This window comes from Polypterus senegalus, chromosome 6 (assembly GCF_016835505.1).
Source record: "Polypterus senegalus isolate Bchr_013 chromosome 6, ASM1683550v1, whole genome shotgun sequence".
NCBI lineage: Eukaryota > Metazoa > Chordata > Cladistia > Polypteriformes > Polypteridae > Polypterus > Polypterus senegalus.
This window is the reverse complement of record NC_053159.1, coordinates 20672420-20697603: the sequence shown is the minus strand read 5'-3', so window position 1 is coordinate 20697603 and position 25184 is coordinate 20672420. Positions and strand designations below refer to the sequence as shown.

General features: G+C 40.5%; 1 protein-coding gene and 1 long non-coding RNA gene across 2 annotated transcripts; one reads left to right on the top strand and one right to left on the bottom strand.

Annotated features, from left to right (window-relative positions):
- Nucleotides 1-1630: 1630 nt before the first annotated feature.
- Nucleotides 1631-22555, bottom strand: gpr157 (G protein-coupled receptor 157). Its single transcript, XM_039755526.1, has 4 exons — nucleotides 21869-22555; nucleotides 9990-10203; nucleotides 2751-2945; nucleotides 1631-2206 (listed from the first exon to the last, which is right to left on the bottom strand). The coding sequence occupies exons 1-4, from the start codon at nucleotides 22240-22242 to the stop codon at nucleotides 1997-1999; spliced, it is 993 nt and encodes a 330-aa protein (XP_039611460.1). The 5' UTR covers nucleotides 22243-22555; the 3' UTR covers nucleotides 1631-1996.
- On the top strand, nucleotides 21638-25026 carry LOC120530850. Its single transcript, XR_005634023.1, has 3 exons — nucleotides 21638-21939; nucleotides 24054-24144; nucleotides 24261-25026. It is a non-coding gene; the product is annotated as an uncharacterized LOC120530850 (long non-coding RNA).
- The last annotated feature ends 158 nt before the right edge of the window (nucleotides 25027-25184 follow it).

Below are 25184 nucleotides of genomic sequence, written 5' to 3'. Positions count from 1 at the left end.
CAAGCCTGGTCCATTCTTTAACTGCCATCTCGGTCTTATGCATGCAGCCGTCTCTCTCTCTCTTGTGTGTGTGTTTTTCTCTCTCTCTCTCTCTATCTATCACACCCCCCCCCGCTCCCCAAAAGGGAGAGACTGAACATGTGCGGAAATCATCGGCGTGCACAAACCGAAAGGGAAACTGGCTTGTTCGTATACTAAGTCTGTGGTCATGAACAGATGCAAAAGTTTGGCGAACTTTTTGGTTGTAAACCGATCTGTACGTGTTCCGAGATGTTCGTGAACCGAGGTTCCACTGTACAAGCTAAACACAAATATAATTTCAGATTGACAACATGATGTAGAAATTTTAAAGAACATTAACGTGACTTTTATTGAATTTAGTGTGTTTATCCGCTTAATGGTACCAAGATATTGCATTAGTTCAATCAAGCTAAAAACTGACACTGAAACAGGAAGCATCAGATGGCCAGCAATAGTTGACCAGCATTGATGGACTCCACTTGTCCTGATGCTACTTTCTGATCATTCCAATGTCCTGGTGAAACCTCTAACCATGTTCATCAATGACTGAAGCAAGACTAGCAGGGAAGATGCCCAAGTGTGAATGTATAAAATGAACATGGTGCACCACTTCATGGTCTTATATACTTAAAGTAGGTTGTTTAACATCTGGAAGTAGTTTGGTGCTCAGTAGCTGGCGAGAACATTCTCAACATTCCATGTGATTTCCTCTGGTTGCACTAACAGATCTTAAAACTGCTTGTCATCAGTGAGGTACCAGTTTTGTGGACCAACAAAAAAGTCTTCCTCAATCTTGGCATCAGTTATTAAAGGAAATATGTGTCTCGGGTATTCACAAAATTTTTCATCTAAGTTTTATGTGAAGAGGAGATAAGTCTAACTTTGTCGGGTCGACAACTGGTTTAAGCACCACACTTTTCTGTGCTAGAACTGAATGCTCATGGTGCTTCCATTTCCGTTTGATGCAATGAAAGTTTCACATGGCTGTTCCATTCCTAGTTCTTGGTCTATCCCACCTACATTCCTAAGAGCAGGGATGCTTCTTTTAGATCATCAGAGATGATCCAGCTATAGTTGTTGCTCTCTATATGTATGCTTATAATGGGAGAGGAAAATACAGGAATACTGTTATATTGTAATACTGTTAGCTAGTGTATGTGAGAGAAAATTTGAAAGGTTATTTTTTTTTGAACAGCCGGCCATGTTCATGAAGGAAAATCTTCTTTGTCCAGTGTGATCGTGCTTGCTTAAAATTTATTTCGGTCTGCGGCCAAGCACTCAAATGACGCATTTGCTATGCAGATACAAGGACTAGATGAATGGAAAAGATGGCCTCACCAACAGCCAAGCTTACCTGATGATGAGCTTGTGATGGAAGCAAAATCTTTGTTGTCTAGAGTAGACAGACAATGTAAACCTAAGCACACAGTAAAGGAGTATTTAGAAGGAAGGATGTCTGTGCTGCTGGGATAACGAGGACTAAGCTATGACAGCCATTGCTCTTTTTCACTTGATCACCTTAAATACTACTGCAGACTTCTTTATTGACTTTTTGGGCCTAAAAAATGTGTCCAAAATCACTATGAAATGCTCATTTTAGCCTTAAGAGTTATAAAAAAAAATTGGATTTTATTTTGGTATAGTACACTTAATATTGCATTTTCTGACAAAGTCCTTATGAAAGCTCATCACATTGACACTTGGAAAGCAAAACAATGAAGAACCAAAAAAGTAAATGCCAACACCTGAAAACTGGACACCAGTAGTCCAAGAGAGTAATGAAGATGGAGGGATTAGCTGCCAGCTGCAGAGAAAATTCCTGACTGCCTTATGGGTCACAAAAGTGACAAAATGTACCAAAGTGCTTTTTGACGAGTGACTAAGCACCTTGGGCTTCGACCCCATACAGCCTGGTGCTTATAACTCAAAAAAACATGATTTTCCCTGGTGTATGTCAAGTTTATTACCAAAGCGGTCAATCCCCATTAGGCCAGAGGGAAGAGTTCATCTCCTCAGTGCACAGAGTCCTGTTTTGGGGGACACCTTCATCAGTACCAGTGCAACAAGAGCAGCCATTCTCATACCTGCAGCAACACAAGGCAGATGCCAGTCTGGAGCGCACCACCTGGGTGAACAGGACAAACATAATGCAGTTGGCACCTCCTTGGAAAGTGTTTCCAATGCCCTGAAGAAAACAAAACAAAAATCACAATAAGAGAGGGAGGTAGAAGCAGTACCCCTGAGTAAACAGAAATCTCAGTTACGCAATGAGGTTATGACTGATACAGAGGAAAACAAGCCAGTTGAATGTGATACAAGAATCTGATGGAGGAGGCCTACCATAGGAAAGGGTTTTAAAATGGCACACACCCACCTGTCGTTCTCTGCCACTTTGCACCAATGCCTCTGTATTTTACGCTATTCAAACCTCAGCATTTCTATTTTAAGAGCAAATATACCATTCCTGGACAGTCTGGAGTACCCAGTCCTTCTAATAGAATTATTTTGTACACTGGGAGGAAAGTGAGAGGCCACATAGACTTGCCATGTGAACAAAGGGGAGAATATGCAAACTTCACAGAAATGTGAATCAAACTGAAACCCATGAGCCATGAGACCTCAAAGTCAAAAGACAATTTATATTAACATGTCAAATGTATGAGCTTCAGATAAAAAAAAGAAAAAAAAAACAAAAAACAAAAACAAGCAGTACTCAAAAGGATTCTTACATGCAAAATCATCAGAACAGGATTCTCCACTGCTGGTGACTTAGTGAGCATGAGGAAGAACCGAATGGTGCTCCAGATTCTCAGGAAGATGAAGATGACAGGGATGAGAGTGAGCTTTCGATCTGCCATGGCGGATCTGCTTTGGGCAACTGGACTGCTGGCCAGTATGGGCCGATACTCGGAGAGAGCGGCGTGCTGCATTGGAGGACAGACAAGAAGAGAAAAACTCTAAACTGAAGAAAAAAACCATTAACAGGAAGATAAGTGAAAAGAAGCAGGGGTGCCAGCCAAGCCCTTTTAATCGATTTCCCTGGCACCCTGTTTGGATCTGGTGTCTTAACTAAAACCAGGAGCTGTTGAAAGTGATGTAGACATGATGAAGAGATGACTCAAATTTATACACGCTTACTTCCACTTCATTGTAATTTAAAAACCGTCCATCCAACTACTGACACTTTTTCCCCCAAAATAAGATCCTATAGAGGCTCCACACCAGTTCTAAAATGAAACAGAAATAAATAAAATTTGACTCTACAATCTTAACCTTCATTTATGCCATTTTTCTTCACTATGGTGTAGACATGCCAAAATTTTATTGTCTTGCTGCACCACACAAGAAATAAGTGTAAAAGGCAGCACTTCACTACTAGAATTCTCATAGTAAAACTACTTTATATTTCCAAAGATGCCATCGCTAAGTCAACTGTTCAAATACTTATTACAGACTCATCAGGTTGGCCAGCTTGATTTAAATGAGTGATGCTTGTGTTCTTGGTGGTGACATCCAGATTTTTGTCCACAGCAGAAACCGGATATACCCTAGATCAGTGTTTCCCAAACTCGGTCCTGAGGGCCCACTGTGGCTGCAGGTTTTTGTTCCAACCAGCTTCTGTTTTTAATTGAACTCCTGGGCTAATTAAATGAACTGCTATTTCCCAAGTTCTGTGTTTTGGGGAGAATAAAGGAATTAGAAAACAATCTATATTGCTTGCTAAAAAAAAAAAATATTAAAATGCACCAAGCAGTTATATAGGAATAATGTATTTTTTTCTTTTTAACAGTATTTTCATGTTGATTTTAATTCTACTTTTCAAGGTGTTCTAATTGTTTAATTAATCCATTATTTACTAATGAGTGGGTCTGATGCTAAAGTACTTGCAGCCTTTGATTATTCAGTGTTGTTTGCCAGCTTGTCTGATCTGCTCGTTTTTAATTGTCATAAAAAAGATACAACGAAGGGGGAAGACTGCACAGAGAAAAGGCAAAATATAATGAAATCAACAAAAGAGAGTTAAGCATTTAAATTTATAGAAAAAGCAGAAATATTTGTAAATGTCTTAACAATGTAAAATTCTTGCTGCCATGCTTTTTTCTGAATGTCGAATAAGAGAAAAAAAATACCAGCTAATTAAATGAGCGCAGTGTTATCAAGTGTTGTCATTGATCAGGAATCTGGTTGGAACGAAAACCTGCAGCCACAGGGGGTCCCAAGAAGGACTGAGTTTGGGAAACACTGCCCTAGATAGATCAAACTTTATATGTCTCCAGGGGAAATCTGGCTTTTTACAGAAGCTCTACAAAAAAAAAAAAAAATAGGTAGATAAATAAGTAAATACATAAATATACACACACTCACAGAAGTTACTATAAAACTAAGAAAATTTGAAAAGAAAGAATTCTGTCCTCAAGGAAGTATCAGGACTTTACCTGAAAATGTAATCTTTTACACAGTGAGTGGCAGCTTCATGAACGGGGCAAGTAAAATGAGTTTCTTGACTGCCACAGAAAATCTAAGCTAATGCACTGTGCATGGCTATAAATTGGATGGCTGATAACACAGCAACTGTACCTACTAGTCATGTATGTTAACTGGGTAAAGGTAACTTGTAAACGTGTAGAGTGGTAAGAAAAAGTATGTGAAGCCTTTGGAAATGACCACATTTATGTAAAAATTTGTCTTAAAACATTGACTGATCTTCGTGTCAGTTACAATGATGAACAAACACAATCTGTGCTAATTAATAACTCAAATGATTTTATTATTCTTGTCCACCTTGAATACATCATTCAAACGTTTAACAGTGAAGGTTGGAACGTAAACCTCTGTAAACCCCTAGGCTGACGACTTCAACAAAAGCTGACTGGAGTTCAGAGTTAGCAAACTTGGGAGTCCAACCAATGAAATAGGTTTGGAGGTGTGGCTTAGAGATACATGAACCAATAAAAAGACTCAAATGTTTAGAGTTTGCCATTCACAAGAAGCATCTACTAATGTGAAAATCTACAAACAAAAATGTGCTGATTTGCGTGAAGCGGGAAAGGGTTACAAAGTAACTTCAAAGAGTTCAGATGTTCGTCAGTCCACAGTTAGACGAACTGTGTATAAATGAATAAAGTTTAGTGCTGTGCCTACTCTCTATAAGTGGCTGCCCGGCCAAGAGGACTCAAAGACACATTGCAGAACATTCAATGAGGAAAAAAAAAAAGAAGCCACAAGTCACAGCTAAAGGCTTGAAGGGATCATTAGAACAGGTTAACAACTCAGTTCACGAGACTGAACATTGAACAGGCATGGTGTCTATGCCAGAACACCAAGGAGGAAGCTGCTGCTCTAAAAAAAAAAAAATCACTGCATGAATGAAGTTTGTTAAAGACCACTATGACACTGCAGCAACACATTGGAAACATGTTTTATGAATGGGTTGAATTCTTCAGGAAAAATATGCAGCAGTGCATATGCCATAATGCAGTAGTAGCATTGCTGCTTTGCAGTAAGGAGAGCACGGCTGGCATCCAAGGTTCTCCCTGTGTCTGCGTGGGTTTCCTCCCACAGTCTACAGACATGCAGGTTAGGTGGACTGGTGAGACTATATTGGCCTTAGTGTAAGGTTGGGGTGTGCGTGTGTGTGTGTATTTTCCCTGCGATGGGCTGGTGCCCTGTCCAGTGTTTGTTTCTACCTTGCGCCCAATGGTGGCTGGGATAGGCTCCAGCACCTCCCAAGATTCTGTTTGGGACAAGGTGGCTTAGGAAATGCCTGACTGACATATGGCATAAAAGGGCACAACATACCAACATGAAAGCATCATCCAAATGGTGACATATGGTAGAGGAAGCATGGTGATATGGGGCTGCTTTGCTGACTTAGGGCCTAGAAAGGTTGAGATTGTTGAGGGGAAAAATGAATTCCCAAGTTTATCAAGGTATCCAACACTATGGTCAGGGTGGCCATCCAGACAGCTGAAGCTCAGTAGATGTTGGTGATGGAGCAGGACAATCACCCTTATCATCTAAGTACATCCTTTTCAGAATGGTTATAAAATAGAAAATCCTTCTTTTGGAGTGGCCTAGTCAGAGACAAGACCTTAACCCAACAGTGATGCTACTGTGAAATGACCACAAGACAGCCATTTACACAGACATCCTATGAATATGGCTACGCTGAAACGGTTCTGTAATGAAGACTGGTCCAAAATCCATCCTGGATGTTGTGCAGGTCTGATCCGCAGATAATGGAAGTGCCTTTTTGAGGTTATTGCTGCCAAAGGAGGTTGAACCAGATATTAAATCGAAGGGTTCACTTACGTTTTTCACAGCACACTGAATATTTGACGGGTCTGCTCATTAAACACATGACAGATTATAACTGTTTGTGTGTTACTGGCATACAGTGCTTGTCTATACTTTTGACTTAGATAACAACAACAACATTTATTTATATAGCACATTTTCATACAAAGAGCAGCTCAAAGTGCTTTACATAATACAGAATAGAAAAATAAAAGACACAATAAGAAAACAAAATAAATCAACATTAATTAACATCGAATAAGAGTAAGGTCCAATGGCCAGGGGGGACAGAAAAAACAAAAAAAAACTCCAGACGGCTGGAGAAAGAAATAAAATCTGCTGGGGTACCAGACCATGAGACCGCCCAGTCCCCTCTGGGCAGATGACGATCTGATCACATCTTACAACCAACTAATGCAGAACACCAGGGAATTGCAAAGCGTTTACATACTGTACTTTTTCTTTCCACTATAATTAAACATGAAATATAATATTAGCCGGTGAAGTGTGAGAAGCCTTTTCAGAATTTTATCAAGCTCCTAAAGAAAAAAGAAAAAAAAAAAAAAAAAGAACTGGACGTTGGCATGATGCACCACATAGACAAGGTCAACAGAAAGAGAGCAAGACAACCTGCAGACCAGTGAGGTATTCAGCATATTTGCTGATAGCTAATGTAAAACATACAATTATTTCATTTAACTTCATTTGCCATTACAACTGCACTCTTGAAAGTACACTTTATTTTTTCCTAAGAGTCAATCGTTCACTTTGCGAATGCTGAAGTTTAGCTTATACTGGATTGGACAGCACAAAAATGTAAAAACTGAACCCTGCAAAATTAGCCTATAAAGTACACATTATTCCCTTCAGCTGTGTGTAATGACCTTAAACTGGAAATGAAAATACAACGGCAGCCTAATGTGGAATTACTCTCTGAAGACGCGGACGCTGAAAGAATGAGAGGCATACGCCTCAAGGTAAACTGAACTTTACTAAGGAGTTGAAATCCTAAAAGTCTGCTTACTGTAGAAACTGCCATTTCACATCTCACCGCTTTGCTCTCCAACAGCACACATTACTCACATTATCAAAATGCAAAGAAGCAGCCAGTGCAGTCCCATAATGCTCAAAGTTGTTGGTTGGTTGTCGATTGTGGAGCATGCGCTGATTAGAGTGCTGTTGGCAATAAGAACTTCACCACCTCCAGTTAGGCAAAGGCTGCTACACACACTGAATGCTAACTCGAACCCACAAATGGGCCATTGTGCCCTCCAAAGAAATTCAACTCAATTTCGGATCCAATTCTTTTGGCTGCTTAGAGGTCCTCATGTGAGGATGCCAGGTTAGCTAGTATGGGGAGCCCAGTTGGCCAGCTGGACTTAGTCCACTTAAAGAGATTATATATTTATATATAAATAAATAATTATCAGATTGCCCATCCATGTTCTGTACCCTGTCAGGATTGCAGGAAGCTCATCAGGACAACATAAGGCAAAAGTCAGAAGTCAACCACAGATGGGGTGCCCGTGTGTAACAACATACCAGTTTAAAAATCCTTTTAGTTCTAAAGCTACCTGAGAAATTGCAAAAAATTACAGAAGAAATGGACTAAGGTTTTCTTCAATGTAGTACATACTTAAACAGACCATAAAGAAAACCCTCTTAAAAAGGTGCTACATATCAGAAGGCATCAAAAGGTGTTTTCCCACCACAGGAACTTTGTTTTCAGGAACCAATGCGTTCCTGTACAATGCTGGTGCTGGACTGCATGTTGTCCCTGGCCACTTTTGTGTGTTGTGTTCCCACTGCACAACCGGAACTGTAACCTTCATGCAAAACATGTGATGTGCAAAGAGGAGTGAGGCACATTGTGAAGATCATGGGGTTCCATGATCATAACAATAGCAAGTTCACAGGGGAGATTACTGCTTTGATGTGGTCCTAGGAGTGATGGCTATAAAGAGTGATGGGACATAAGTGGGACGCTCCATCTTCACCGGCAACCAATCAACACAATTCATCGCCTGAACCCCACCTGTAAAAGTTCCTGGTTGAATGAGAAGTACATACCCTGTAGTAGGAAATAAAAAACTACCAATGGCCCAAGTTTCTGTGGTGGAAAAGCTGCACAAGTTTCTGAGAAAAGTTCCTATGGTGGGAAAGCACCGCATAGTTTTCCGTGTGAAGAAACATTTTCTAACATTTATGTGAAATTTTACTTTAACAAATTTCCAACTGTGTCCCCATGTTATTGTTAAACTCTTTTTAAAGTCACAATCTTGATCCACCAGACTAATTCTTTTTATACTTTAAAAAACTTTCATTATGTAATCTCTTAATCTCCATTTTCTTAAGATGAAAAGGTTCAACTCATTCAATCTCAACTCAGAGTTCACACCTCTCAGTTTCAGAATCAGCCTCGTCGTTCTTCTCTGGACTTTCTCTATTGCTGTTATGTCCTTTTTGTAGCCTGGAGACCCAAACTGCACCCAGTACTCCAGATGAGGCCTCACCAGTGCCTTATAAAGCTTTTGGAGAACCTCCTTGGACTTGTACTCCACACGTCATATGCTTTATACACTGACATTGTGTTAGCCTTCTTAATGGCTTCTGAACTCTGTCTGGATGTTGATCATGATGAGTCCACTTCAACTGCCGGATCATTCTCGTAAGCTGTACTTTCAATTTTTTTCAAACTAACATTTCTACTTCCTATATGTAATATTTTATATTTACTCTCATTAAATTTCATCTCCCATAAATCTACTCAAGCCTGTATGCCATATAGGTCCCTCTGTAATAATTTGACTGATGCTGGACTATCTACCATTTTACTTAGTTTGGTGTTATTTGCAGATTTAACCAGCTTGTTATTTATATTCTTATCTAGATCAATTCTAAGTATTAAAAATATCAACGATTACAACACTAACCCCTGATGGACACAACTTTTAACATCACCTAATTCTGATAGGGGGGGCGGCACGGTGGCGCAGTGGTAGCGCTGCTGCCTTGCAGTTAGGAGACCCAGGTTCGCTTCCCGGGTCCTCTCTGCGTGGAGTTTGCATGTTCTCCCCGTGTCTGCGTGGGTTTCCTCCGGGTACTCCGGTTTCCTCCCACAGTCCAAAGACATGCAGGTTAGGTGGATTGGCGATTCTAAATTGTCCGTAGTTTGTGCTTGGTGTGTGAGTGTGGGTGTGTGTGTCCTGTGGTGGGTTGGCGCCCTGCCCGGGATTGGTTCCTGCCTTGCGCCCTGTGATGGCTGGGATTGGCTCCAGCAGACCCCCGTGACCCTGTGTTCGGATTCAACGGGTTGGAAAATGGATGGATGGATAATTCTGATAGGGTTCGTGATGATACATCACAAACTTTTTCTTTCTTTAAGTCAATTTTATACCCATCTATACACCTTGAACTCCCACTTCTTTTAGTTCAATACACAACCGCTCATTAAATTTAGAGTCACCATTTAACACAACCTTTACATCTTTGTGATTTGAGGGAAAACAATACTCATAAACACAGGGGAATGTGCAAATTCCGCACAGATCGTATCTGAACCCAGTGACTCACTGAAGAGTTATGAGACCACAGTGCTAACCATTGAACCACCCACTTGCACATACAGTGCCGGAGAGCCTCCTGTTAAAGCTCTTCCCTCCTTCCCTTACCGCTCTGCCAATGTGCTTTTTGATGAGGAGATAAAGCAGCGGCAGGATCAAGTAGGCCATGATCTCCCAGAGCTTCCCGGTCAGCAGCATCCACAGAATGTGATCTTTAGCCTGAATGCGGACCCAGCACCAGCCCACAGACACTCTGGAGGCATCATAGCCAATCTTCTGAAGGGAAACAGCAGCAACGGTAATCCCAAGGGGTAGGCCCCAGCTGTTGGTGGAGAAGGAGGAAAATATGCAAACAATTACCATTTCAGAACCCAGAATATTGGCTCTATGTACGAGAATGAATCACTGGCTTTGGCTTTCAAACCTAAAACTGATGATAAAAATATGACAACAAGGTGCCTCTCATCCAAGAAGTCTGGACTTTACAAACACAAATAAAGAATTTAGAGAGCACAGGACAACATCCATGTCATTGTCCTCCATGCACACTTGATATAAAATGAAGTTAAATTAATGTGTAATGAAGGTATACAACACCATGCTACAGGTGCCTGGCATTCACTCCTGTTCACAATACATTTCACTGCTGCATTAAAAGTCAAGACGGAGGTAAAGAATTTAGGGGTAACTTTTGACTCTGACCTGAATTTTAAATCGCATATTAATCAGATTACTAGGACAGCATTTTTTCACTTAAGAAATATTGCAAAAGTCAGACCTCTTCTAACATTGCAAGATGCTGAGAAATTAGATCATGCTTTTGTTTTCAGTCGACTAGATTACTGTAACGCACTCCTTTCAGGACCACCCAAAAAAGACATCAATTGATTGCAACTAGTGCAGAATGCAGCAGCTAGAATCTTAACTAGGAAAAGAAAATCCGAGCACATCTCTCCAGTTTTAATGTCACTACACTGGTTACCTGTGTCATTTAGAATTGACTTTAAAATACTGCTTATGGTTTACAAAGCCTTTAATAATCTCGCTCCATCTTATATTTCGGAATGTCTTACACTTTACACTCCAAATCGTAACCTTAGATCTTCAAATGAGCGTCTGCTTAGAATTCCAAGAGCTAAACTTAAAGAAGTGGTGAGGTGGACTTCTGTTGTTATGCACCTAAAATCTGGAATAGCTGACCAATAGAAATTGAAATTACGGTGGAGCACTTTAAAAAGCTGCTAAAAACACATTACTTTAACATGGCTTTCTCATAGCTTCATCTTAGTTTAATCCTGATGCTCTGTATATTCAATTAATTATCATTATTATTCATGGTGGCTCTAAAATCCATACTAATCCCTACTTTCTCTTCTGTTCTTTTTCCGGTTTTCTGTGGTGGCGATTTGCTCCACCACAACCTGATCAAAGCACTGTGATGTCTCTACATTGATGGATTAAACACCAGAAGTCCACATGACCGTCATCATCAAATTCTTCCATGAGAACCCTGAATACCATGAGGACTGATTGAGGTCATTGATGTTAGGTAGAATGTCCAGAGGGGGCTGGGTGGTCTCGTGGCCTCAGAACCCCTACAGATTTTATTTTTTTCTCCAGTCATCTGGAGTTTTTTTCTTTTTTTGTTTTTTCTGTCCACCCTGGCCATCAGACCTTACTTTTATTCTATGTTAATTAGTGTTCCCTAATTTTAATTCTTATTTATTTAGTCTTTTTTCTCTTTCTTCATCATGTAAAGCACTTTGAGCTACATTGTTTGTATGAAAATGTGCTATAGAAAGAAATGTTGTTGTTGCTGCTGCACTACTTGGTGGGTGATGGCCATTCAGTCTCTCAATTTCAAGTTTGCCAGGCTACTGAAAGTTTTTGCTGTATTTTAGCATTGTGTGAAATGTAAGAAACAACTCATGATGGCTCGCCAATCCATCACACTCGCACCAGGCTGCTCAACAGATAAATCAACAGGTCGACTGATAAATCGATACATAGATGGTACTTTATTTGTCTCAAGAGCATAATTCAGCTTTTTACAGAATTTCAAGAAATATAGTAGTCAAAAATAACTTCCTTCAAGTGCACAAAATTGCTTACAAAAAAAAAAAAAGGCAAAATTTCTGACTTGGCTAAAGATAATAGGTTAGTCGGTGGGGCCTTATAGAGGAGCCCCAGTAGTGTTTCTTGACACACTTCTACTGAATAATTCACTGACTAAAAGTCCTCAGTGCTGGGGTGTCAGAGAGAAGATGTGCAGCTTTGGTCATAATGTCTTCATTCTCTCCTCCTCTACTACACCCAGGGGGTCCAGAGTGCCTCCCATAACTGAGCTTGTTGATTCGGCAGACCTCTCGTGAAATGATGTTACCAGCCCAACACACTACAGAGTAGAAAATCGGACTGGTGTGCATAGAGACACGAATGAGCAAAATCTTCACACTTCTGAGATTTCAGGAGTGTAAAAAATAAACAAAACAAAAATCTACTCTTAAAGATGCAGCTTTTCACACAAACCTACTGGGAATAAGCCAGTGGAATCATGGAATAGTGTACAGTTACACTTAGTTGCTTAACAGATGCTTTTATCCAAAGCAACTTACAAAAGAGGTACTGTAAATATAATTGAGTAACATTAGACTAGGGCCTGTTTGTTCAGCAAGTATAATACGACAGGTAACAAAAGTTGATTGCCACAAGTGAAAAAATGTAATAACTAATAAATTCACAATCACAGAGTAATAATTGATAAAGCAATTAAACTTAACGTAACAACAAATCATCCAACAGTATGAAAGATCACAAACCTTTTGTTGTCTTCTCAATCAGTCAGACATATTCACAGAACAGGTGGGTTTTCAATTGCTTCATAAATACATCGAGGGAGTCAACAGTTTTGATGGAGGTGGGCAACTCATTCCACCAATTGGGAACTACCCAGGAAATGTCTGCATTGAGACTTACTACCATGCAGAGGCGGCATCATCAGGCACTGCTCCCTGGCAGACCAGAGTGGGCTAGAAGGAGCACAGCACCCCACCAGCGTTTCCATACAGGCAGGTGCTGACTCATTGACTAATCTGTTTGCATGTATCAGGGATTTGAACTTAAAGTCTGTTGCAACAGAGAGCCAATGAGGCGTCCTGAAGGTAGAAATGACCTGTGCCATCTCGGTTGCTTAAATACAAGATGGGCCGCTGCATTCTGGACCACCTGCCACAGCTTGATAGCACATGCGGGTAACTCCTGTCAGAAGTGAGTTGCAGTGGTCCAGACGTGACAAGACCAAAGTCTGGAGCAGAAGTTGTGCTGCATATCAGATAAACTCTGATCTTGTAGATGTTATACAGCAGGGGTCTCCAACCTTTTTTCCCCTGAGAGCTACTTTTACAAAATGAAAATAGCCGAGAGCCACTCATGTTTTCTAACGTTTATTCTTATAGCTTATTTCAACCTAAACAAACTGAATAAGCTTGTTTTGCCTGAACATTTACAAAATGTTGGTGTCTCACTCACATTTTGCATTAAAATATCACAAAAAATATTTATTTCACCTGCAAGTGCATTTTGTACGTCTAAATGCATTTTCTAGCATATCTCACACTATTGAATTAAAACATGAATGCTGTCAAAACAAAACAATACAATTCCAAATCCACAGATAGTCCTTCTTCATTTGTCACTTTATTCCCTGTCACTGTGTCACTTTATTCACAGGTCCAGTCGCATGTGTGATGTTGTTTTTTAGTTAGTCAGATGACTGGCACTGAGGTGTCTGGTGGAGTGGAGCCCCCTTAGGTTCACTCTCATGGAGTCGTTTCAATGTTCGTCTCTCAGTCTTGTTCTGAACTTTGACTTCATGACATTCACGTCAGACTCACAGAGGTATGGAGACCCAAACAAAGCAGACATTTTCAGAGCTGCATGGTGAAGATTCTTCTAGTTATCTGGCTCTACTAAGCTCCAGAAATGCTGACAATGCTGTTGAGACTTTAACTGCACATTATTTTAAAGGTTTACTAATATATAATATATAAAATCCAATGTCTGACTGTCCGCCAAAAAGAAGACGTTATTTTCGAAAGTTCGTTACGGGGTACCACGCGAAATGAAACATACTTTACATTTGTAAGTACAGTATAAAGAATGAGCATAGGAAATTTGGGTATCCTACATATATTGGAAGTCGCCGAAATAGTGAGGAGGGGATTCCCCTATCTATATATACAGTTTAAGGGGTACATCCAGGTGTTGCAATAGGACATGAAACATACCTAACTTTTGTAAGTACACTGCAAGGAATGAGAATGTGAAATTTCAGCTTCCCACCTATATGGAAAGTGGGAGAATTAGTGATGAGTCAGCGAGGGCTTTGCTTTTTATATGTAGAGATTAAGTTGAATAGATGGTATGTTACGAGAAATAATATTCATTTTTCCATATTTCAATGGGGATCAACAAACTTTTATACAAGGCAGAAACACTAAACAAGTACACACATTAAGTAGTCTGAACAGCCAATTGCTGATGGCGTCTCCTTCAATATGGCAGTAGAACTTACTGCTTGTAACTCCCAATGTCTTAAGTTTGCTTTGCAGTCATGCTGCATGAGACGGGATTATCTGCAGGAAGGGGTAGTGACACACTGAGTGATCCAGTTCTGGATGGGCACAAGTCCATGTTAAGGCACACTTGTGGGACAATTTAGAGCGAACCACAAGATCAAGGCACCATGCAGCCACCTGTGATGCTGGAATGAAGGTGGGGACCTCCGCTGTCCACGAGACCAGCTTCATTGAATCCTCTCACAATAAATTAAGCACATTTCTGTTGGGTAGAATGCACAGTGGTGGCTGTGCTGTCTTTTGGCCTTGGAATCTCTGCTGATTTTTAGTTTTATTTTCCTCCAGCTTAAATGGAGTTTGGTTTGTTTTTTTTTCCATCCACCCACCTTCTGATGTTATCACTGGACTCATCTTTAGAGAATTACATCATGATACTGTACTGTATATAAGGATGCTACTCTTCTACTTAATCGTTATGTTTTTTTTAAGATCACATAGACGTATTTGTTTTTTCTTCGGGTGGCGCAGTAAGTAGCGCTGCTGCCTTGCAGTTAGGAGACCCGGGTTCACTTCCTGTGTCCTCCCTGTAGTTTGCATGTTCTCCCCGTGTCTGCGTGGGTTTCCTCCCACAGTCCAAAGACATGCAGGTTAGGTGCATTGGCGATCCTAAATTGTCCTTAGTGTGTGCTTGCTGTGTGGGTGTGTGTGTTTGCACCTTGCGGTGGGCTGGCGCCCTGCCCGGGGTTTGTTTCCTGCCTTGCTCCCTGTGTTGGCTGGGATTGGCTCCAGCAGACCCCCGTGACCCTGTAGCTAGGATATAGCGGGTTGGACAATGGATGGATGGATATTTTTTCTTTGTTACTTATTCTCTTAATCTTATTTGTTTTTCTTTACTTGTAAATTTCTCTTTGAAATCTTGTAAAGCACTTTGAAGTACACTGTTTGTATGAAAATGTATAAATAAATGTTGTTGTCATTGTCAATCTCAGTGAATGTATTTTGCAAATCAGTGGGATGTGAGAGGAAGGTGGAGTGCCATGAAGAAAGTTACAGTCTCGTTCCACTGGTGACAAAGAATCGAAATCTTTGAAGCTGTCAGTAGCAAAATGATTAATCATTACAATAAAAATGACTAAGTAAGACTTGGTTTAGACGGTCTCTCTTAAGGCCACATGTCAGCACCAAAACGCATACTCACAACTGCTGCTGCTGCTTCTTCTGCTAGTAGGATTTCAGTCAATAAATACATACAAAACATGAACAAAACAGATGAGCAATGCCTCAAGTTAAAATGTTAAAATAAATATTTAGGAATAGTGTTAGACAGAAAGAGAGTCTGCCTCAAGATGCTTTCCAAGGAAAAGTGTCCCGAGGCACCAGCATTACATAGGACGAAAGATCACAAGTTCAGAAAAATAGACAAAAACACCCTTGGGGGACTGGGATACTAAATCAATCAGCAAAACATAATAAACAAGGGTGCCAAAATCAAAACATTCAGGGAAAAATACAAGCGATAAACAAGTGAAATGAAGCTATGAGGCATGCGAGCTCGTCTGAGAAAAGACAGCAACAAACTAACCACAACTTGTAGCTACAAGTGTTGTCCCACACTCTGCACTGCATGAAAGACAAATTCAGTCCATAAGAAATTTGACAAATGAGAGGGGACCATTCGGTTCATGTCATAAAGACGTACTGCCCATGCAGCCCTGGCAGACCTGGATAGAAAGACTGGGCAATAGATGGTGTGAAACTTGAAAGTAGCCTTTATGAATATAACCTAGGAGTTACAATAGACTCCTCACGATTTTACATCCTGTCAGTGTACAGAAGCCATTAAAAAGGCCAACAGGATGATTAAGTTTTATAGCATCATGTGTAGAGTACAAGTCGTGAGGTTAAGCTTAAGCTTTGAGAACGTACCAGTGAGGCCTCTCCTGGAGTACCGTGTGCCGTTATGACCTCCACATCACAAAAAGGTCAGAGCAGTGCTAGAGAAAGTTCAGAGAAGAGTGGTTAGGCTTAGTTCCAGGACTGAGGGGTACGAGTTATTAGGAGAGACTGAAGGAGCTGAACATTTTCAGTTTAAGCAAACAAAGATAAACAGGTGACATGCCAGAAATAATGAAGGGAATTAGTACAGTGGATTCCAGGTTACTTTAAAATAGAGTCTTCAAGAATAATGCAATGACATAGTGGGAAACCTGTTAAGGGCAGATTTCACATAATTACTAAGCAATATGGTAAAGTGTGGTGCTTTGGGGATTTCAGGGGTGTGGAAATCAAATTTTTTTCTACTTGTCCACGGACAAGTAAATTTAGAAAATCCACTTGTCCGCCAGTTAAATTCACTTGCCCATAAACAAATAACAAAAGTGAAAAATAGTTTATTTTTTCCGATCTCTTTTATTGATGCCAAAACTGCCTTCCATTTTAAAAAAGTTCTTCCAGGGAGTAGTATTTTGCCACCTTGCTCTAGAACATTATATAAATGATTCCCTTATTTTAACTTGCTAATAAACAATTCTTTCATTATAGCTACACTAGTTCTGTTTCACATATTACAGTTACAAAACAGAACACTGTCCTGATTCATTTTCTGCCATGTTCTTCAGCTTTTGTCTTGCAACATCTTCTCCCCCAAGAATCTTTACCATCTCAGACAGCATGGGCTGAATACTGTTCATTTCTGCTTGCGCTGAACTGCATGGTTCCTGGTACTGGTACAGATGGCAAATTTGGCAAAAAACGGAGTCAGCGTTGTCTGCATTTACCCACGGAAACTCTCTGAACCATTGCGATTGCAAAAGACCGTTTTCGTTTTTTGTCATACTCACGGTTCTTTTCAGCTTTTGTATTTCTTTTCTTGTCCTCATTGTCAGTTTTTTCAGGGCCTATTTTGCCAGTTTTAATTAAGAAACGATCCATTTCTCATCCGAGATGCTACTTGCTTCAGTTTCAGCAACACGCATATAGCAAGAACGTGCTTACCGCAGTGCATTATGGGTTATACAGGTAATTCCTAATGACGTATTCGAAATTCCACAAGATGGTACATTTCCAAAGAAGTAAATATTACCGATGTTGTCGGAAAAAAATAATCGCGTCTAAGTGAAGATTTTTATAGATATTTTATAACATTTGGAAACCGTTAGAATGTTTTCTTCTTTCTTTTTAATAAACTGACAGCTCAAAACCAACTTGTTTTATATGAAAAATTCTCTAATCAAAAACGATCTATAGACAGCTAATCAGAATTGTTGTCACGCAATAAATTTCTTAACTCCTCAATATATCACAACCAACGCGAAATCGCAAATTTCAGGAAAGATTAACTGCCTAACAAGCTTTGTTATGTGGTGAAAACATTTGCATTGTAAGTAAAATGACCGCATTTTATGTAGAAACAATGAATTTTATTAATAATATATAAAAGTTATCGATTATAATGAAAAAATCATCAGATTACATTGTAATGTTGGCAGGAAAAAAAATGACCGCATCTCCAAGCGTGTAAATAGTAGGGTAAAATACTTACGTAAGACCGTAAGAGTACTTCCCCTTTGAAAAACCAGCTTTCATTTTGTAAAAAAATATTGAAGACCAATCTGAGACATGAAGAACATGCCTAAGTAGACTGTTTCCGCACGAAGTACGTATCCAAATGTTTAAAATTTGAAAGTAGTGGTAAAAATGTGCCCTGCACAGCACATATAATTCCCTTTTCTCCAGAAAATTGCACTTGTCCGCAGACAACTGAAACCAGAAGAACACGCTTATCCGACGGTCAATTTACCCGTGTCGGACGAGTCGGGCATTGGATTTCCGCACCCCTGGATTTTCAAAACTCAACGTGAAATTATTTTTTGAGAAACTACCTGAATAACTACTGGTAAGCAAAGCTGGGTTGCATGGCAGGTTCCAGTCAGAACTGTTCTAATGATCTAGAAACAATTCACTCTAAACAGCAAGTCAGAGTTACCCATGGAAGCTAAATGTAAAGACAAACATCATCAACAGGTCGAAACATCATCAAGTATGCTGCAAAACACCTGTCTTGTCAGTCCTGGACTACTGCAACTCTCTGCTGCCAGGAGTACCAGCATGTCTTATCAAACTGCTGCAGATGATTTAAAATGCAGCGTCATGTCTGTTGTTGAACCAGCTGATGTAGGCACATGTCACTCCTCGTTTCACCACAATCCTTGATGCTTTCCTACAGAGTAATCAGCGGGTCAGCACCTATGTAAATGGAGACACTTGTGTGGTCCTACACTCTCTCAGGTCTGCTGAGGAGTAGCGCCTGCTAATGTCACCTCTGCATGGCATCAGATCTCAATCCAAACTCTTTTCATGTGTGGCTTCTATCTGGTGGAATGAGCTGCTCACCACTTTTTGAAATTCTGACTCCCTCAACATGTTTAAGAAGCATTTGAAGACCCTCTTATTTGGTGGGCTTCAGTCTAACTGATATCTGTTAGATTGTTATTATCTAGGAACTGTAATTCACTTGTATTTTGTTCCATCTTTGCTTGTGATACACAATCCTGTAACCTTGTCCTGTAGCCTTTGTTCTTAAACAGTCCCCCAGATGGATGTTTACTTGATTATGTTGACTTCTTTTGTAAGCCCATAGATAAAAAGGTCTGCTAAATAAGTAAATGTACAGTAAATGGATAATAAAAAAAAAATCTAAGTGCCACACTGATTTCTTGAGGATCACTATTGATACTAAGCAGAGGAACCCTGTGAATGTACAGTAGGTGACATGCACGTAAACATAGCAACAAACATACTAGTAAAAGGGCCATCTTCCACAACCAGAATACACCTTTAGGGGGCTATGCTTAGACAATAGGATTACTGTGTGTACTGGGGGTATTAAAAAAAAAAAAAGAAATGAATATGAAGCACTCATCAGTGTGCAGGGCGGCCTTATCCAATGATTAAATCCCATACTTGCACACCTCAGATTTAGTATCAGACATACAAATGTGGTCTGGAAAGTTGAGATTTCATGTTGCTGATCACACTTCCCTAAAAAGAGGTGTTCTGTGTCACATACGAGTGAATCTGCGCTGCACCATAGGATAAGTTTGGTATTTTTCAAGCCAAAGTTATTCTTCATAATCATGGTATATACAATCTCTATATATAATCTTCATTTGGATCTTGATCTTTGTTTGTCCGCGAATGAATTAGAGGAAGAAGCACTAGATGGCAGTAGAGAGACAGGTAAAACCTAGGAATTGCATTACGAATCTCCTCCATGCTTATACTACTGAAGACTGTAGTACGCCAGTCACACCTCAAAACACAGACATTCAAACTAAACAAATTGTTGCGCTTTAAATTAACTAAAGAGATCTTCATTTAGATCTTGATCTTTGTTTGTCCGCGAATTCCGCATGCGTAGACCACCTTCCAGTTCAGTACGATGTTGTTACTCACGGATGTCAATGTGCCGGAATAACAAAAGGGGTGGTGGACAGTGTTACGCTGTTTAGCTCCTGAGGCCTGGTTAGAGAATGAGATTGCCGAAGATAAAAGGTACGTGTCTACGTAACATATGAATGAAAGAAAGACAGTGGGTAAAATGAAGGACAACGTAACAGCACGTTCCGGAAATTATTATTGTTACGTTGTAGCCGGCGAGTGCTGCATGTCTCACAGCTGTACCGTGGCTTGCTCACATGTCAGTGAAGTGATCCCTATTTATGCTTTAAAGAGCTTGGATACCTATGTGTCCCCCTTTTATAACCATTGCCCCGTGTATATTTCCTTAATCTTTGGATTGCCACAAAGCAACCTGCAAGATTGGAGAAAGGTTGAGAAGACATCGTGAGAGAAAACGACAGCGTCGTAAAAACGAGACGGACTGTAAAAGGACAGAAGCAGAAATACTCCTACAGCACCACATAATTACGATTCAGACAGTGATTCCAAGTAGGCCGTTCCTATCGAATCAATATCCAAGGGTTTTCTTTTGTAATTTTGTTTCCCTTATAAAAAATCATAATCCTGTGCAACGAAGGGCCCAGTTCACGACTGGCAGCCGCGTTTAAACAGGGAGCCCTTCACAGACAACTTCAACACGCGCAACATAGTTGGGCGCACATGGCTACTTTGCCATATATAATTGTATATATTTTTTTTATACAAATTTTAAAAATACCTTGTCTGGACACTGGCGCACTCCATCAGAACACAGGTGAATGAAAAAGCCTCAAATCTTACCATATATGCCCACTTTGAAGCAGCAAAGGATTTCATTTAAGAAAACATTCCTTGTGTGTTTATGAGGCATCCTTTTTATGTCCCAGGATGGAGCAAATTGCAGGTTAAGGGCCTTGCTCAAGGGGTCGGTGGCAGGATTGACACTCCAGCCACTGTGAAAAACCTCACACGGTTCCAATCCATTCAAACTAGTGTGGTGCCGAGGTGTCACCCGCTACATGGCTGTGCTTGGGTCCCAATTTAAAAACGTATCCATCACTTACAACTTCTTCAAAATTCTGCTGCCAGGATAATAACCTGCTGTTCTAAATCCACTGAACATATCACACCGATTCTCTCTCAACTTCACTGGCTCCCTGTTCACTATTGAATCACGTATCATAATATATAATATATACAGAGAGACTGAGAGAGAGAGTAGATGAAACAAACCGTTTACAAGCTCACTGCCTACAGCGCACACTACTAGTGATAATTTGCTTTAGTAAAACAAGCACTAACAGAAGTTTTGCTTTGTTATTTTATGAGTGTTAAGTTTGCTTGCTTGCAGCTTACGTTTGTGTTGTCATTAATGGAAAGGAGACAGGAGATTTGTGACGAAATGTGAGGGTCAACTTTGTACCAAAATAATGTGATGTCATTTATGAAGGCCTCCTATTGTGCCTTTAATATGTAACACCATAACAGCACATTGATTTCACAGTAGAATCTAACATTAAGAGATGGACGTTACTAACTGTGTATCTCCTTTTCCGACCAGGTTTTTCAATATAAGGAAGAAAGCCAGCGCTAATCTATGCTTCGTTACGGGAACCAACCACACTCCCCGGACGGAATGCCAGCCCACCACGGAGATCAGTCTGTGGCAGACCCTCCTAACGGGCCAGTTCACAGTTACTGATTAATCGGACGCCCTGCCGTTGAACAGGGCTCGCGGGATCAGGACACGAAAAAAAGGTCAGGGAAAGGGAAGCAAACAACTCACACTATCTGTCAAAAGTGGCTTATGCTTCACGACTTTATTTCCCCTTCCAGTCCGTGCACTTTTAGGCGGACTGCCTCACACTTCCCATTTATCAGAATTCACCGTAAAGCTGACCTATCCCCCCTCGGTCTATCTCATATTGCCAAAAGAGGACGAGGAGGGAAGCGGATGAGCCACGAATTTACCTGAGGATGTGAAACCACAACAAGAAGCTGTCCGCCAGACGCTGGTCCGCCCTGACGATGATGATGTACAGGTAAAGCGCCACCGACACTGTCCAGAAAAAAGAACTGGTGTTAGCAAAAGTGGACACCGCTCCCTGGATAACGCAATCCAATGAGTCCGTCTGGAAGTTCTGCAGGACCCCGTAGAAGTAGGACAGGGCGGAGAGCAGGTCGGTCACCGAAAGGAACACCAGCAGCAGCCTAGGTTTGGTTCTCAGGTCCGGCCACAGCACGTAGGTGCAGATAATGACACACGAGCCCAGGAAAGAGAGCAGGCAAGAGACCAGGATGAGCACCTGCTCGTAAAGGAAGACCTCCGTCGGCTGGTCTGTCATGATTGTCCGAACAAGCCGGCGAGCACTGCTAACGAAAGCACCGCCACCCGAAAGGAAAGAAGAGGAGCCGCACAAGTTCACTGAACTTTCAGCAGAGCGAGAAGTCTGCGGCCCCAACGACAAGAATATGCTACTCGTCTCGCAGCCCACCACCGGGACGACGCCGTGCCATGGCAGGAGAAAAGTTGCGAAAGAAGAATCACGAGCGTCTAACACTTCAGATTCCGTCTACTTTCTGCTCGCTCAACAGTTTGGGAGAGTCAGAAAATGGAGCAAATGCTACGTTGGCGTCTGCTTGTCGCCACCGCGTGGACGAAAGTGATAAACGCAAGCGCACTGCCACACACTGCATTTCCCCAAGGCGGTTAGCAAGAGCATGCGCGCTAACGCTCAGTTATAATTAACGGTGTGCTATTATTATTTATCCATCCATTATCCAACTACAGGGTCACGGGGGCCTGCTGGAGCCAATCCCAGCCAACACATGGCATAAGGAAGGAAACAAACCCCGGGCAGGGCGCCAGCCCACCGAAAGGTGCGCACACACACCGAAGCACACACTAGGGACAATTTAGAATCGCCAATGCACATAACCAGAGGCGTAGCTAGGGTTTTCAGCGCCCGGGGACAAGTGAAGATTTCGCCCCCCATCTCCTGTTTGCCAAAATGCAATGGGGAAGGGAAAGAAAATTTAAAATAATAGTATAAAAAAAAATCATATTTTTTTCTTTAAATAGTTTTAAATTTTTAAATATTTTAATTTTTTTAAAGCACTTCTGCGTATATTTTCAAGGTTTCGCTAAATTTATAAAGATAGAAGGAAGTGAAATAATTAAGACAACAATGGTAGTTCGAAAATATAATCATTCTAAAATCTTTTGCGATTTTGCAGCATCTTTTCTTACAAAAATCAAGAATATTTATATAATAATTAAAAATGTATATATTATTTATCCCTGAAACTATGTTGTCTGAAACATTGAAAAAAATAGATACCACTATGAAAGAATGCATGAGATCCTGGTTATTTTATTGTAATTAAAAAGTCAAATGTTTGTACGTGTTTGTATAATTTAATTTAAAAAAGTCTCAGAAAATGATAACGCCGCCTCGTGTTCTTTAAAATCTTAATCCGTCAATAGTTTTTGTAAGAAATTTTTTTTTTCCGCATTTAAAAATGATTAAAAGAAGGTATATAGCAAATTATAACGCAAAATAATTATATATTTCTAAAAACTGCATTACTTACAATTTATTAGCAGGAAAATATAATGGGGCAACGTCTAGACTTTTGCAGCCATCTACTAGAATACTTCACCACAGCCCAATTAATTTTATATATCAAACACATAACACAAATCAGTTGGCACACAGAAATGGCGATTGCAGCAATTTAGACAATGATATACTAATGCCTCATGTCAGTCGCGTGACCTTTTTAATAAATATATAATTTAAAAATATAATTAATTTTAAAATATAATTTTAAAAATGTTTCTGGGTGGGAGTCAAGAATGTTAGAGTAGTGGAGGGGATAAATTATTGTCTGTTGGGTATATAGAACTAACTTTAGAAAATCGACAGACTCAATTGATTTTGAAAGAGGAGAGTCGCAGAAAACAAATAACATCAGTGCTGGCTCCATCATTTAGGTAAATTAAGTAAAATTTGGATGGCAACTTTTTTTTTTTAAACTCCCTAGTGCACTAGGGAGACTTGGCCTTAACATCTGACCACCTGCATGAGCTCTTTATATGTGGTCTTCAGAAATTATACATGTTTGTTCTTTATCTTATTTTCTGTTTTAAAAGATAACGACACATATCAAATATTTTGGGGTACCTGGAAGAAGTGTAACAAAGCGCCAAACCCCAGACCCAACTTCACAGACACAACTCTCAGGTTCTTATAAGTATTTTTTTTAACATTCTTACTGTTTTTCTACAATAAATAATTCTTCTTTTCTAAATTTCTTTCTTTTCCCTTCTCTTTTCCCATCTCCAACCACCCTGAGGAAGACAAAGCAGTTCCTTTTCAACCTGGAACCGGGAATACTTCTGGCACAACAACATTACCACCATGAAGCACTTCTGGGTCAGGCGAGACTCCCATAGAACAGGAGAGACTCCTCCAGGTGGCACCCAAGGACTTCAGCAGGCCCACCCATCAGGACTGCAGATACCATGCTGCCCCACGGGTGCACAAATGGGAGACCCACCAGAGTTATAGTGCCAGCCAGCCAGCACACTGGGGGGTTACACAACTCCAGGAGGCAGTCTTCTTCTATCATTCCATTATGGCAACCTCCACACCCTTTAAAATAATGTTAAAAAAATGTCAAAACACTTTACAGAGAAAATTATTTTGAGGCTGCTTGCTCTGATATAACTGTAAAATGAATGTTATGGACAGTGTGAAATTCTTCAATCTAAATAATGTTAATGATGGTTGAATTTTAATTGTTTTTTAATATATGTGATGTCACCCAGGGGCCTGCAGCTGCAGGTGTGAAGTGTACACAGTGTGTCAGGTGGTGTTGCAAGGACTGAGGAGCCCAATGGCATGGGGTTTCTGCCTCACCTGGAAGTGCTTGCAGACCAAGTAAGCAGAAGCACTTCTGGGGTGGCCCACATTAAAGGAGCTGCCTGCCTCACCGAGACAAGCCTGAGTTGGGTGGAAGGTAGATGAAGCTTGAAGGTACGAGTGGAGGAGGCAGTGACCAAGAGAGAAAGGAAGAAAGAAGGATCATTATGTGCTATTGTACTTCTGCATACAAGTGGCTGTGATGGGAAATGCTTGAGGGAAGAGTTTCTCCTAATAAATGGCATTTTGTGTTTTAAACTTGTGCCAGTGCCTGTTGTGTTGGGTGTTTGGGGAGCTGGAGCCCCTTCTGCTGTCTACACTAGAAAATAGCCGTTAACAGTATCAGACATTCTGTCACC